At 36.0% G+C, this 14,333-nt stretch overlaps 1 protein-coding gene across 2 annotated transcripts in view; it reads right to left on the reverse strand.

Moving 5' to 3' along the window:
• The window catches only part of KCNH7 (potassium voltage-gated channel subfamily H member 7), a 193,292-nt gene that overhangs the window by 64,545 nt on the left and 114,414 nt on the right, over nucleotides 1-14,333 (reverse strand). The window contains exons 4-7 of one of the 2 annotated variants that reach the window (XM_072341359.1): nucleotides 12,902-12,934; nucleotides 6,926-7,354; nucleotides 3,418-3,438; nucleotides 2,891-2,914 (exon numbers count right to left, since the gene is read on the reverse strand). In XM_072341359.1, the coding sequence (XP_072197460.1) occupies nucleotides 2,891-2,914; nucleotides 3,418-3,438; nucleotides 6,926-7,354; nucleotides 12,902-12,934 (507 nt within the window). The remainder of the gene's footprint in view (nucleotides 1-2,890; nucleotides 2,915-3,417; nucleotides 3,439-6,925; nucleotides 7,355-12,901; nucleotides 12,935-14,333) is intronic. The other variant, XM_072341360.1, reaches the window with a different exon arrangement.

Genomic DNA, 14,333 nt, shown 5'->3' on the forward strand with positions numbered 1-14,333 from the left:
CTATAAAAGCAGAAATAGTGCATGCAATTTTATAAGAGTCTAAATTGAGCAAAGGCCCTGTTATAGCACCTGTACTGCTGCTCATGATTACTGTTGAGTTAGTTCAGAAATGCCTTTTGGCAAACTGTAAAATGGACTGGACTCCATATTTAATCAATGCAAACATTAACGTATGTCTAACATTGTCTTTAAAGACTAATTTTGAAGAGTCACAAACTCACAAAATGCATTGGTGTAACTGTCATGTACAAAAAATAGTGAAAATAATAGCCACAATGATATGTAGAATATTAATGGAGTATTTAATAATCTTGCATTATTTTAATGAGTCATGTTAAATAAAAAATACAAAGTACCACACTTCATGAGGTATGTATCCATTATAATTATTCTTTTAAATATTGGGCTTAGTTATTTGAACAAGTAAACAATCTGACTGATCAGTAAAATTATTTTGTGCTGCCATGATAGATTTGGCCTAGAAACCAAAAACATTCATAGAAGGAAAGTTTGGTTTTGAGAATAATACTGGAAAAAAGAACTCTACAGATGTATGGACAACAACAAGAAGTTGTGGATTTAACAAGAAATCCCGGCCTTGCTGTCAAAAAAATAAAATGTGGGATTTAAGTTTTAAGTTCTTTCCTTCTTTCTTTTCTTTTTTCTTTCTTTCTTTTTTTTTTTTTAATCTGCATGAGAACTTTACTGTATGCAAATGGCATAACAGATAATGTGGTGGTTTTTCTTTTTCTTTTACTTTTTTTTTTTTTTTTTTTTTTTAATTTCTTGGAGGAAAACAATAACTTGTGCTACAATTCATAACCAGACTGTAAAACAGAATTAGGCTATGGGTTAAGCCTGAGTAAACAGGAGATGGGCTGCATTGTATTTGCAATGTGTGAGTGAGTCAATTCAAAGCAACCAGCTGCCTGGACGATGCTGTGGTAAATTCAGGCACTGCTGAACTCTATAAGTTGATCTCCTGAGATTTTACTTGGGACTCAGAGCCCAAAGCTGTTTTGTGAAGGTTAATACTTTTATCTTTTATGCTTTATCTTTTCAACAACAAAGTAGGCCTCTTTTTTTCTTTTGTTGTCATTAGTTGTCTGTCAAATTCTTTAGGTGAAGATTGTGTCTCTCCTGCACTTGATCTAGAATGAAGGTGGAGGAAGCAAACTTTTTATTTGCTTTGTTAGCTTACAAAAAAAAATCATATATGTGCTTTCTGCTTCCCAAATTCATATAAACTATAGGTTAATGTAAGCCAGAGGAAAAATCCCTCCCTTAGTCCATTTTAAATTGTGCCACAGATACAAGCTGCAGCTTGGTAAGATCCTGAATGGAAAACCTTGTAGTTTGTTTAGATAATGGGAAGGATCTGTGTCTTTGCATTGAATAGACAAGGGAAGACACACCAGACATTGCACTGAATAGATAAGGGAGGTCCCTGAGACTTTGTGTTGGTAAGAAAAGTTCCACAGGTCTTTGTGTGGAATATATATTTACCTCCAGGAAGACCTCTGAATGCATATAAATGGAAGACCTTTTTGTGCAAGGTATGAGTGATAGGAGGAGCGTATCCCTCACACATCCAGTGCTGATATTAAAGAATGACAAATTTTAACACTCTTCTATTAAAAGTGTTCTTCAAAATAAAGCAGAGCACACAGTGACCTTAGAAATTAGCATAGCGACTGATCTGGCCGGTGTCTGCTGTGCAGGGATACACTGCATTTTTTTTTTTTTTTTTTTTTCAGCTCTACTTCAGTACATAATTATAGCAATTTTTTTTTTGAATACTGAGTAGGTCTAAACATGAGTGGAACATCTAGTTGGGACCATCCATCAGATGAATTACATTCTTGATACACAAGGAACTCTAAGGTAAATGATAGCTGAGAGCTTAACCAAACCCACAGTTAGGTAGATAAGATTTTGGGTTTTTTTTTTCAATGATAATTTTATATTGTTTTTGTTCCAAAGAGAATTACTCTCTCCTCTACATAACATTCATGCCCTAGCATATGATATTAGATTTAAATTAATTGCACATGAGAATAAAACCTTTTTTAACCACCATCTTTTGCATTTGAAATTGGTGAAAGATATTTATATATATATCATTGATAATCATAATTAATTAAAACCCCTTACTAGACCTTAAGTACAATGGACTGACAATAACAGAGCTGCTACTTGAGAGCTAGTGGACTTTTCCTATATTCTTATGGCAGGAAAGGGGCTGTAACAAATCACAATTGACACGAATTGACATCCTGATTGACACTTTAAGCAGAATAGGAAGGAATTAAATAAGCAGGGATAAATATATGCTTCTGCCTACTGTGCAAGGGGGATTCTTTAAGCTTAAATGTGAACTCCCCATCTTTATGGTAGGATTCCATTGCCCCTGTGTACAAAATGCATTAACAAAGGATTTCACTTTCTGAGCTGTCAAGCCAACATCTTTCACAAGCAGTAAATACATTTATGAAAACTGTTTTAGAACACAATGACTGCATTCCCTCCCCCCCGCCCCCCCTAGATTTTACCAACATAACGTGAAGCAAATGCAATGATTTCATAGTCCATGACTCGCTCTAGAGAATCTAGCTCATGCAGTACATGCAGTTTAAAAGAGAATACCAAGTACGCACACTTTTTGCATCATGCATGAAATCACAAACTGGTTTTCAGACATAGCTAAAATAACTGAACACTTTAATCGCTTTTTAGAGATGGATGATTTTAAAAATGCTTATAAAAGACATAGTTCAGTGCTGGTGAATAGAAACAACTTTGTAACTGCACGAAGTATTATTTAAACATGTAACTGGCAATGAAGTGCATGCACGCACACTTTAACGCTACAGGAAGCTTGAAACCATACCCCCTGCCATCCAGGAACGTGAAACTAGTTTTAAGGAGACAAAATAGGAATAAGTGAAGATTTTTCCATAGGACCGGACTCCTAATTAATTCTTTTACTTTTGAAATAGTTAACTGACAAGTAGCCACCTTAGTACAATAGATCGTTAGTGGCCCAGACTGATTTTACATCCTTACACAGGCAAAACCTCTGGTTGCTTCGACCGAAGTTTTGCCTGCTTAGACAGCAGTAATGAGTTAAACGACCTGAACTACGACCCTTCCTTTATGTTTGAATTAGCAGATACTTAGGTTCAATGACCGTTTAACTATGCCTTCACTTTTTCCAGGGATTGGTAGTTAGTGCTTTGAGACAATAGTTAAGAGAATAACAACGTATTTAACATGTATAACTTCAGTAATGGCCCTGGCTTCAGAGTGGCCAGCATGAGAATGTTGCTTTTGAACATTTCATACAGCAGGCAAAGTTACATGCCAAAAAGTGTGGCTGCTGAGACACTGGAAGGTATAGTCTAGACGGTACTTTACCTTTGACATTGCGACCATTGTCTGGTTTTCAGCGAATAAAAGCAAAGAAAAAGAGGAAAAAAAAAAAAAAAGACAACTAAAATCTACATCAGAAAAAGCAGAAAACATTGCTGCAAAATATACGTGGTTGGAATTAAAGTGATGATATTATGTAAAATTTTAGGCAAGATGAAGTCATTTTGGCAGTCAGCTTGTAGAACAGTTTGTAGCGGGAGTTGCAAAAAGGAGTAGGATCGGCTCTAACTTGTTTTAACAACAAAACAACAACAACTTGTTTCTACACGAGTCCTGTGCTGGGTTGGAAATCCAAAGATCTAAGCCACAAGACAACTATTAGTCAAACGCAATTAATCCGGACAGAGGCACCCACAGCTGAGGGCAGTCCAGGCCAGCAGCAGGGACTGCGTGGGCGGCCTCACGGCCTCACAGGCCGTGTGCCTTCCCAGTCACCACAGAAGGAGTTATGTCTCCCAGAGCTGCTTTTAACGTAGCAGCAAGCTGAGCACTTGCCTTGCTCACTAGGTAGTGGGGAACCACTGAGGAGAAAGATGGGCCTTAAACTTTTTTTTCAGCACACAGGTACCTTTGTGGTAAATAGCAGCGGAGAAGCTATCTTTGTGAGGTACGCCTGCTCTTCACAGGCACCTTCATCCCTGGACTTTCACCTGAGATCAAACTGTATAATTATTATTTAAAGAAATCACGTGAGTGGACAGTTACCATCCTACCTTCTCAGAGATGTACATGACCCCCAGGCTGCCCTCCCCTTGTGCAGCCCACCTTGCCTGGCTGCAGGGGTTCGGTGAGTCTGTGGAGATTGGCGGGAACACAGACCCAGGACACAGCTGTGCCCCTGTGTGCCACCAGCTACTGTCACCTGCTTCAGAGATCAAACTCTCAAAGAAGTTTGAAGACTTCAGGGATGGCTGAGGACCCTTTCTGAAAACAGTAAAATTGTACCTGCCCGCAAAATCTGTATTGCTGATACTTCTGATGAGAAGGATTTGGCTGGAGTTTGGTGGAATACAGTTCCCGCCCTGCTGCTTTTGCTATCAAACAGGTTGCTTTAGGATGGAATTCAATTAAGCATGCCCAAATGAATTTATCATCCTAAACCGTCATTTTTAAGGTAAGACCTTTTAGTGTATGATTGCCACTCTACCACACTAGGACTGGAGTTTACTTTTACATACAGTAAATAATCAGAGTTTTACATCCTTCAGTATCTGCAACAACTGCTCAGAATCTGTAGTCCAAAGCAGAGGATTCAGGCTGAATCCTGGTTGCCTGATGTAGCAGTAATGCTAAATCAGGGCTTGAAGCAGTGACTGAGCACTGGTGGGAGGGCAGGGCCAACCCAGGGGAGCTCAGGCGCGTGCAATGATCTGGGTGACCAGAAGGGGTTGAGAGAGGGTTTGCCCTTTCTCAGACATCATTTTAGGGTTGGCAGTGGGAGGAAGGGTATGTCTTGAGGTCCCAGTGTACGTGAGGGTTTCTGAAGGTAAGCAGATTCTTTCCTTTATTTCTTTGTGCATGGCTGTTGCATTTGAGCAAATTCTCACTTGCTGTGATCTAGGACCTTGCTGTGCTGTTGCTGTGCTGTCCATTGTGTTACGCCTGACTTGCTTAGATCGCTTTAAAACATCGGTGGGGTTTACAGCTTGCTACTGGTTAAGGTGTGCGGGACTTTAGCAAAATCTAGATATTTCTTCAGCACAAGGTGCCAAATTCAAACGCAACTGGGAGAAGTTGGCATCAAGAACGGCTGATAATTCAAATGGAGTACTGAGATCTATCTTCTGCTGTACTTCTTAAGAATGTGTGCGAATGGCTTAAGGGACAGATTCTTTACAGTTTTCTTACATATGCGAAGTAAAATCTGATGATGTTGTTTTGTCTATTTAAGATCTAAGATATCAAAGGGATTTGAATGTGTTTTTTGCTTCTTATCGTAGAATTCCTTGTTCTTAGTATCTAAAGCTGAAAAAAGCTACTCAGTGAAATGGAGCTAGAAATCTTGTGCTCTTCCATGCAGCCAATATTGTTTGGCTATTTCTGCATTAACTTTATACTGTTATGACCAATAGAACTTAGTAATCAAACGTAATTATTGCGCATTTTTTAGACCCATCTGTAAAGTGCTTTAATCAGAGTAAGTTCTGAAAGTAGAAACTGACAAAATATGTCTTTAAATGTGTTTTATTTGAAATGTTGGTTTAGATTTGTTGAAGTTAAAACCAAAATGAAGCATCTGTAACATTCCAAAACACATGCCTAAACATTGGTGTCTCTGGCTCCAGATTCTGATCTTGAAATCTTGGCTTGAATGTGAAAATAAAATACATAAAAATGGCACGGTTTGGAATAGATGTAATTGAATTTTCAGGTTCTCTTGTGCTGAAAAAATTGGAATATAAAAGAAGCAAATAATGAGTCTTAAAAAAAAAAAAAAAGCATTATTTCTCACTTATATTTAATACAGGAGAAGTACAAGGAATAATCGCTTCTGCTATTGTAGGAATTAGTCTGAGTGGAGGTGGAGCTCTCAGACTTGCATTTTTGGAGGTGTATGAAAGCAGAAACCTTGCTGCCTGCCTTCCAAAAGGCAGGCGCACTGATGTGAATTACACTTTGAGTCAATGAATAGAAGAATGAGCAATCATGGAAAACGGGAACTCATTTTCTTATGTCTTGAAAGGCGAGTACAGATTCACATGTTTTTGGATTATTAAAATATTCCACGTGTGTTACTTGCCATCAAATAAAAATTGCACAAGTCATTAGTATCTACAAAAGCATTATAAATTTGGCAGTTTTCTGTGGAAGTCAGTTACAAAGTACTTTGCCATTCACAGGGTTTTGAAGCCTCTATTTCCTAAATTTCTCATCATTCCCTCCTTCTACATGAAGAAACCATGGGCTGTACTCCATGACTTAGCATGGAGTAGTTGGCACTTAGGGAGCCGCCTAATATAAATGTCATGTATTTCACTAGACATTCCATCAGGTATTTAACTGGAGTTGCTGAGGAGATTATTCTTCAATGTGTAAGAAAAAGAATTAGTTTTGGGTTAGTGAATATACAATATGCATGAGAGATTTAAGAAAATAAGCTGTTCCATTTCTGAAGTAGGATTCCATATGATTAAGAGATATTATACATGAGTATGGGGACAGAACTGTGCATGCAGTTCTGGCTTAATTGTTCAGATGTTTTTCCCCCCCCCTCCCCGCCAAGTACAAATTAGTCTTACAGACATTTTCCTGTACAGAAAGCAGTTCATGGTCTAAGAGCAACTCCATGATTTCTTTGGTCTGCTTAGACATGAAAAGCACTATTTAGAGTTTAAATAAGTCTTATTTTCTCCTTTAATATTTTTATTTTATTGTGATTTGTGAATGTCTAGAGATGAATATATGTAGTTTGGTTACAAACTGGTTATTACTGTGAAAAGTCGTGAAAATCTCTTTCTTAATGAAGGACAGAATACTGACTTTTCTACCATACCTTCACTTGCATGACGGTCCCTAAAAATGTTCTTCGGGTGGACGGTAAAGCCTTCTATGTCATGTACTGAAGATGCTCTCCGTATACTACAAATGCTTTCTTTTGATCTGGAATGGGTTAGTGGATTGCTTGTTTGTATCGTGTCTGGATAAAGTCTGTCCCATTGCTGTTTAGGTGATGAATGGTCGAGAGGTCCTGATATATTAACCAAAGGCGAACATGTACTTGGTTGAATCAGTGCTTTTGTGTCATCCACTTCTGAAGGACTACAACTTTCTTTTGTAGGTGATTTAAAGTGCTTCATAGCCACTGAGTCATCACTGTGCTTAGATGAGTCGATTATCACTGCATCCGGATCCTCTTGTGGTAAGGACTGTTTTCTGTACGTTAAAAGTCTCAATCCAGGTAACCGGAACCCAAAAAGTTTGCCTACGCATAAATATATGTTATAAACAAACAAACAAAAAACAAAGAAAAGATTATATATTAGTTTCTTGTCATGAAAATCTGATTATTTTTTCCACACCCATTGAAACTGTGTAATAACAGCCATAAATAATTGACCTATTAATAATGTTTTATGTTGGGATATGTAAATAATATGGAGGTTTGTTAAATTCCAGGTTAAAGTCCTGTTAGAGGACTTAATGTTTCAATCATATCTAAGCTAATGAGCTCGAAAAATGAATAAATGTTGATTCTATGGTCTGTATTACAACAAATAAGGTTACCTATTCTGATGGTTCTTTCTGGCTTGAATCTGTGTATCTGTATAAAGCTGCTGGGACACACTGAACTATGCTTTGTACCTCTATCCTGAAATAGGTATATTTGTGGATGTTATTACTAGTGGAATTTCATGTGTTTAAAACTATGATGCTGATTTATTGATTAAGTGGGCTACAAATGTAACATGAGGCTACCAGGGCTAATCCTTCTGAAAAATAAGTTGTACATTAGTTTTGCTATTGTTGTCTTCAACACTTATATTTTATGTTTAAATGAAACAGTTATTTTGAATGACACAGCTTCCAACTCTCTGTTGCATCCAAACTGTACATGCATCTTCTGTGCATTTTTGTGGATGCAGGCTTAGTTGGGCTTGGTCCATTAAATGATGTGCTAGGCTGAGTGCATGTAAAGTGAACAACATTTTGTGACAATAAGAAATAGCGGTAGTCGAGAGTAACTGTAAAATTCAAACAAAATGCTTTAAACTGAGGAAGCATAGGGGAAGAAATGTCAAGTTCTCTCAGAACATTCCCCTAAAAAAAACACCAAAGAAATCCAGGCAGTGAATACATAAACACTATGTAATATAACTCAGATGAAGATGTTAGGATTTCTAATGCACAGAAAATACAGCAAAATATGGAAGAAATTACAAAGAAACAGTAGCAAAACAAAATAACGGAATGGATCAGATGTCATTTCATAAGCACTTAACTAGTGGCTTCTTGTCTCTTATCATTCTGCAATGTGAGATTTTTCCACTATGAGCATGCTTTCTCTAGACAGCATCACAAAGTCTCTTCCAGTTCATTCTTATTAGGATAAGAAATTCTGTTAGGGTAAGATTTCATTTTATTCAGTTAGTTTTACCACTCTCTGAAGCTAGCTAATATTCATTAATATTTAGCATTGAGATTTTTCGCTTCTTACTGAAATGTTTTGAGATAACCATTCACTAATGCCTGTATGCAAGTTAATACAACACAGTTGATCATAACTCAGTCACTTAACATTTTAGTGTGCTACATATGTTACTAAATTCAACTTGAATTTTGAGTGGATGAAAGTAAGTGCCTGGCTTTTAAACCTTGAGTTGGTATAATGAAGGCCACTGAGGTTGTAGTATAGGACCACTGATAGTTTCTGAATGTGGATGAGTGGAGAAAGAGTTTAAGATCAACTCAGTTGTGATATTTTTTCTAGTTTATTTAGTTTCTGGTTTTTGACAGTTTAGAAATTTCTTTTGATCTGCAGATTGTTTTGAGCCTGGATCATTGTTTGCTGCAACTTTCTTCCGTGAATTCATCTCAGTGCTTTTGAAACGTAATTGTACTTTGCTCTGGAAAGTATGCTATATCAAACATTGTCATAATTTATGTACAACTGTGAAAAAACACTTCTTGCAATAGGTTTACAGCAAGCAGGTTGTCTAAGGTGCTAGCTTGTGTTTATGTATCTCTTTTGCTGCATGCAAATATAAATAAGCTATATTAAAATTTCTGTGCCTCTCTGACTGCTCTTCTTAGTTCCATTTCATTCTGATATAGTAACTTTTGGCTGTGGCACGAGCTACTCCTGTTCTTGGAGACTCGCAGAGTAACTTACAGTCTATTATGTCTATAAGAAATTTAATTTGCTATTTTATCTCTTGGCCTTTCCATACTGGATATGTCTGCAAATCTCACATCATATTCTGACTAATTTTATGTCATCAGCAAACTCTCACCGTTCCATTCTCACTCATCTTTCTCCAAAAACTTGGGAGAATGTATTTAATAGTGAAACTGTGAGATTCTACATCTCTAGAAATCTGATCATTCATTTTGACCTTTCTTTTCCTGTGTTAAAATGTGATTTACTCTAATGAATATACTAACACAACAGTACAGTAGATAGAGTTCATTGACAGCACATAGAGGTGCTTATTTTCCATCTGTGTTGATATGTGGTAGAATAGACCTCAGAAGCATGTCTATTTCTTGTTTATGAAGTGTACTTAAATTGTTAACAGTTGAAATCATTGATGTACAGTAAAAATATTATTTTGAATGTGCGTATAAATGAGTTGGAGAGTGTCTTAAATCAATTTTGGAAACTTATTGTGTAAAGGTAAAACAGATGCTATAACTTCTTTAATTGATTACATAAATCTTAAAAATCTTATGAATGGTATTTTTATGTCTTTAGCTGATGTTGAAGGGTGTTTTTTTGTTTTTGTTTTTTTGCTGGCACTCTGATCTAGTTACATTCATGGTGGTGCAGATGGTCCTTTCTGCTTCACCAAATTAATATGACCATGTTATACTGCATTACTGATTCAGCTGTCTAACTGCAGTTGAGCTGGAAAGAGTATGCTGTGAGAATGTTGCTTCTTGCTGAGATTCTTGGGCATGAAATTAAAAACCTAAATGAGTAATTTTTTCCTATTCTTCTATAAACTGTAATAGATTATCTCAAAATTAAAACCCCTCTCTTCTTTTTAACTTGAGTATCCTTTGGAGATTCTATTCAGTTTAGAGGTAATGAGCTATATGTGTGGAACATTCAGTGGTCTCCTCTAGTACTGTGGCTAAACTATCAGAAAGCCCCTTCAGAATTTATCTAATTTACATCACACTTCATTGCTTAGCTCAGTAGTAATACAAGTTGGCATGAAACAAAATTCATGGCCCCAGGCCTGATGTCCCAGTACAGACCTGAAGTGTCAATGGAGGCTTCCTGGCATAGTGGGTATAGTGTAAAATCTTTTGTTCAAAAGTGGACAACACCAGCACTGTAGGGATGATGTCTGATTAGATTTATATTTATCATGGTTTGTAGTACTGAAAGATTTCTGAGATGTAAGGAGAAGTCTACTATGAATATACAGATGATGTTACATGAAAATCCTTATGTTCTGCTGAAGGTGAAAACTGAATTGATTCAGCATTAAGAAGAATTTGGCAGATTTGTGTAACTGTGGATTGTTTAAAAACAGTTGAAGAAAGCAGTTAAGACTGGGTCACAGCTCCAGACTTAAGAGAAAAGACAAGGGAACTTGGTGTAAAAACTTTTACAAACTTCAGTCATGAATTGCAAATTTCCTGTCCCATGAACACAAATTTAGACTTTCCCAAAACAAGGCAAAGGAGCTCGATGCAGAAAAGGTTTGCACAAGATAAATTAAGTGAATTGTGTAAGCTCTCAGAACTGTTTCCTGTTATGATATCGTTTGTTCTAGGCTAAGGGCCCAAACTAAACTGAGCTGCCCATGTTGAGGAATGAAATGTAACTGTGGTACATCATTGACAATCAGGTCTGGGATCAATTTATCACATTATGTGACTACTCTGGTAAAGTGTAGAACAAATTATGTTTCCAGTACATAAGACTAAAGAATACAACATATGTATTTGCAAAGATCAGCCTGTTCTTAACAAAGAGATTTTCTTGACAAGAGTTGGCTATGATAGACTGCCCTCCAGAGTAGGAGTTAATTCTACAATACTTTTGTTCAGAATCTACTCCAAGCAATGAACAAAATTACTTTCACAAAGGGAAGAGTAGTCAGCTCTTTCAAGATTTTTTTGATGCCGAGTGACTAGTACCAAGGAATTTTCAGGAAATAGGTTGTCAGCAATACGTACATGGGCAATTATTAAACTTCAGCTCAAAGGTTTGGAAATGTAGTCAAATAACTAATGCAACAGGCTGAAGTAATCAACTGCTCTTGAGAAATGGAGTTCCTAAACACTGGATATCTGAAATAGCAGCATATACTTGAATATACTCTATGGAAATGCTGAGGCATGTGATGCTGCCTTCAGACTGGGCTCAGCGAGCCTAAGGACAGAAAATTACAGCAAAAGCCAATTATAGTGTGTTTTTTTTTTTTGGTGTTTTTTTTTTTTTCTTTTTCTTTTTTTGTTCCTTTCCTCCAAAATGTAGAGAAGCATACATAAGTAGATCATTTTTTACTTTGCTCATTAAATAATCTTCATGCTCTGGGTCTCTTTTTTTTCTTAGTCAGGAAAAGGAAGGCATATCCAATTATTAACCTTAGAAGCTTAAATTTATAATTCTCAGCTACTGCAGACACTTAATCCTCTGGTGTGGTCTACTTTAATTTTGGCATTTCAGTTATTCTTTTAGTTTTCTCTAAAATTTAAGCTTGCATTTGAACTCTTATCAGTATCAGCAGTTGTTTTTATGTTCCTTTGTGAGTGGAAATTATTTTATCTTTTGATGGGGATAGCATGTTTGCTTGCTTTAGGTTGTATTTTTCCTAAAAAGTAGTGCTGAGAATAATATGATACAAAATCTTCCTGTTTACAATACACCTATGAGTGTCCCAACAGAACATGGCTTTTCAAGCTGTAAGATGTTCAGAGAGTAAAATTTCTGACTACACATAGAGCTGTGCTGCGTCTGGCTGACTAGTGAATGTAGGTGTTCTCAGGTCTGTCTGTAAGAAAGAATGGTTATGTGCTATGAAGTCCAAAGTTCTTAACTGTCTGTCTTATCATTTGTTGATAGAAATTTGTTACCTTTTGTTCATTATAATATGCTTATAATTGCTTGATTTTTGTGTAAAAGGATGTGAAAATATAGTTTTGATCCTCTCATTTTTTTTCTTCTGGCTTTATTTATTAGATAAAAGTGAAAAAGAAAAATGTAAGTAAATGCAGTGAAATAAAATAGCAAGTATCAATAAATAATATATGCAAATAATTATTCAACTAGCATAGTATTACACTATCTTGCTGAGACTATGGTGGTTCTGATAGCTAGAAGAAATAATTCATTTCATGCATTAAATCAAGTTCTTAAGAAACTCTCAACCCTTCATCATCTCAGTTACCAGACTTCGTAGATTAGTTAATGTTGTTTTTGTCTGAAACAGGAAGCCTGAAGTACTCTTTATGTTTTAATAGCAAATTTATACATCAATGCTAAATACCACAATGTGTTTCCTTTCATGCATTTAAATTTTATGTTCTTCATATAAGAACTTTTAGCAATAATAACCTGAGAAGTATCACTACAGTTGAATTTTATGTCTCATATAATTATACTAAATTTAATAGTTCAGTTGTTATATCCATAGTTTTGCAGAAATAAGTATTCAGGAAGTGGGGGCAAAAGCCATATTTTGACTTATACTCTTCTAGAGTGATATAAAATGTAATGAGATATTGAAATAGTAGAAACAGAACAAAGCAATAAAAGGGTATTAGTAGATAGAATTTTAGAAGATAGATTTACCTGAAGAAGAGCCACTTGAAAGGTTGTTACCATCTGAAATACAATTAAACTAGATTTACAAAAAGCTTTAGTTTAAAAGGAAAAGTTTTCAGAATATAAACAGACTATTAAGAAAAGAGGGCTGAATATCAAATTTCACACATTTTTACAAGCAAACTTAGTTGACTGAATTAACATTCAATGTAGAGAATCTGCAGAAGATTTGATCTAAAAGGATACTGTTTTTTTTTATTTGGAAAATTTGGGAACTATTCCATTAAGAGTAGTTGGATAATTACTCTGTTTTGTAACGTAGAACAGTATATTTCCAATAACTAAGCTTTATGGTTTGCTAATGTAGACAGGGAACTGAAGTGGCTGTATCCAGACTAACGTGCTACTTACAGTGAAATGGAACATCTAATTTCTTAGTGAGCATTGCTGTGCTAGGAAATGCCAATTTTTGTTTAGAAGAAAGTTGCTGAAAAGTTGAATAATTCACACTCTTTAGGGAGAATAGGCTTTTTCCCCCCCCACCCCCCCCACTGTCTCTTGTTCAAGATGACCTTAGAAGTTTCATATCCCTTGTAGGGCTCACATATTTCACCTCTCCATAGGGAGAATTGCTCTGACTAAGTCACATGTCTCTGCCAATTGCTTTTCTGTCTTTGACATGCCCAGCTTGCCCAAGTGCTTTGCTCCTTAAAATAGTCTAGCAACCATGCAGGGCTCTACACATGAGAAATAAGGGACTGTGGTGGTGAAGTTCCATGTTTTTATTTATTTTTTGTTCACTTAAAATAAGATCTCCATGTTGAATCAGTCAAACTGTTGACAGAATTATATAACATATGACCAGCGTCCATCTGAGAGCTTGTCAAATCCAGTTAAGTATTTTCTATCTAGTAGAGTCATCTTAAATCTGAGATACCCTGATTTTAATTTCTTGCTCTTTGGGATTAATGTCTAATTTAATTTAACTTAGTGTACAAATGTGTTAAGTTCTCGGTGCTAATTCTTATTATGAATAATACAGAAATGTCTTAATTATTTTATTAGAGAACGGTGCAAAATTGACTGCCTTTATACTTTCTTGAGGGTATGTATTATAACCTTAGATGACTTTGCAAAATTGTTATTCTGGCCTTCTAGTTTTCTCACAGTATCCGCCTCTTTTAAATGCCCTGAAAAAAGAAAATAAAATGAAATATAGGACTGGAGGAGACCTCCTAGGTCTAATTCAAGAATCTCATCTGTACTCCCTTATCATACTTATTGCTTCTGTATTTAAATAGCATAAGAAAATTTTGCAGGGACTCCACACAGCCTGTTTGTTGTCAATTTCTGTTTTTTAGCTTCTGTCATCCTGTCTGCACAAGTCGATGCTACTGAAAGCTGTGTCATTCTCTGGTTTGCGACCTCTAAGCAGAGATTGCCTGTTTATACAAGATAT

The sequence above is a fragment of the Excalfactoria chinensis genome, chromosome 7 (genome assembly GCF_039878825.1).
Source record: "Excalfactoria chinensis isolate bCotChi1 chromosome 7, bCotChi1.hap2, whole genome shotgun sequence".
Lineage (NCBI taxonomy): Eukaryota > Metazoa > Chordata > Aves > Galliformes > Phasianidae > Excalfactoria > Excalfactoria chinensis.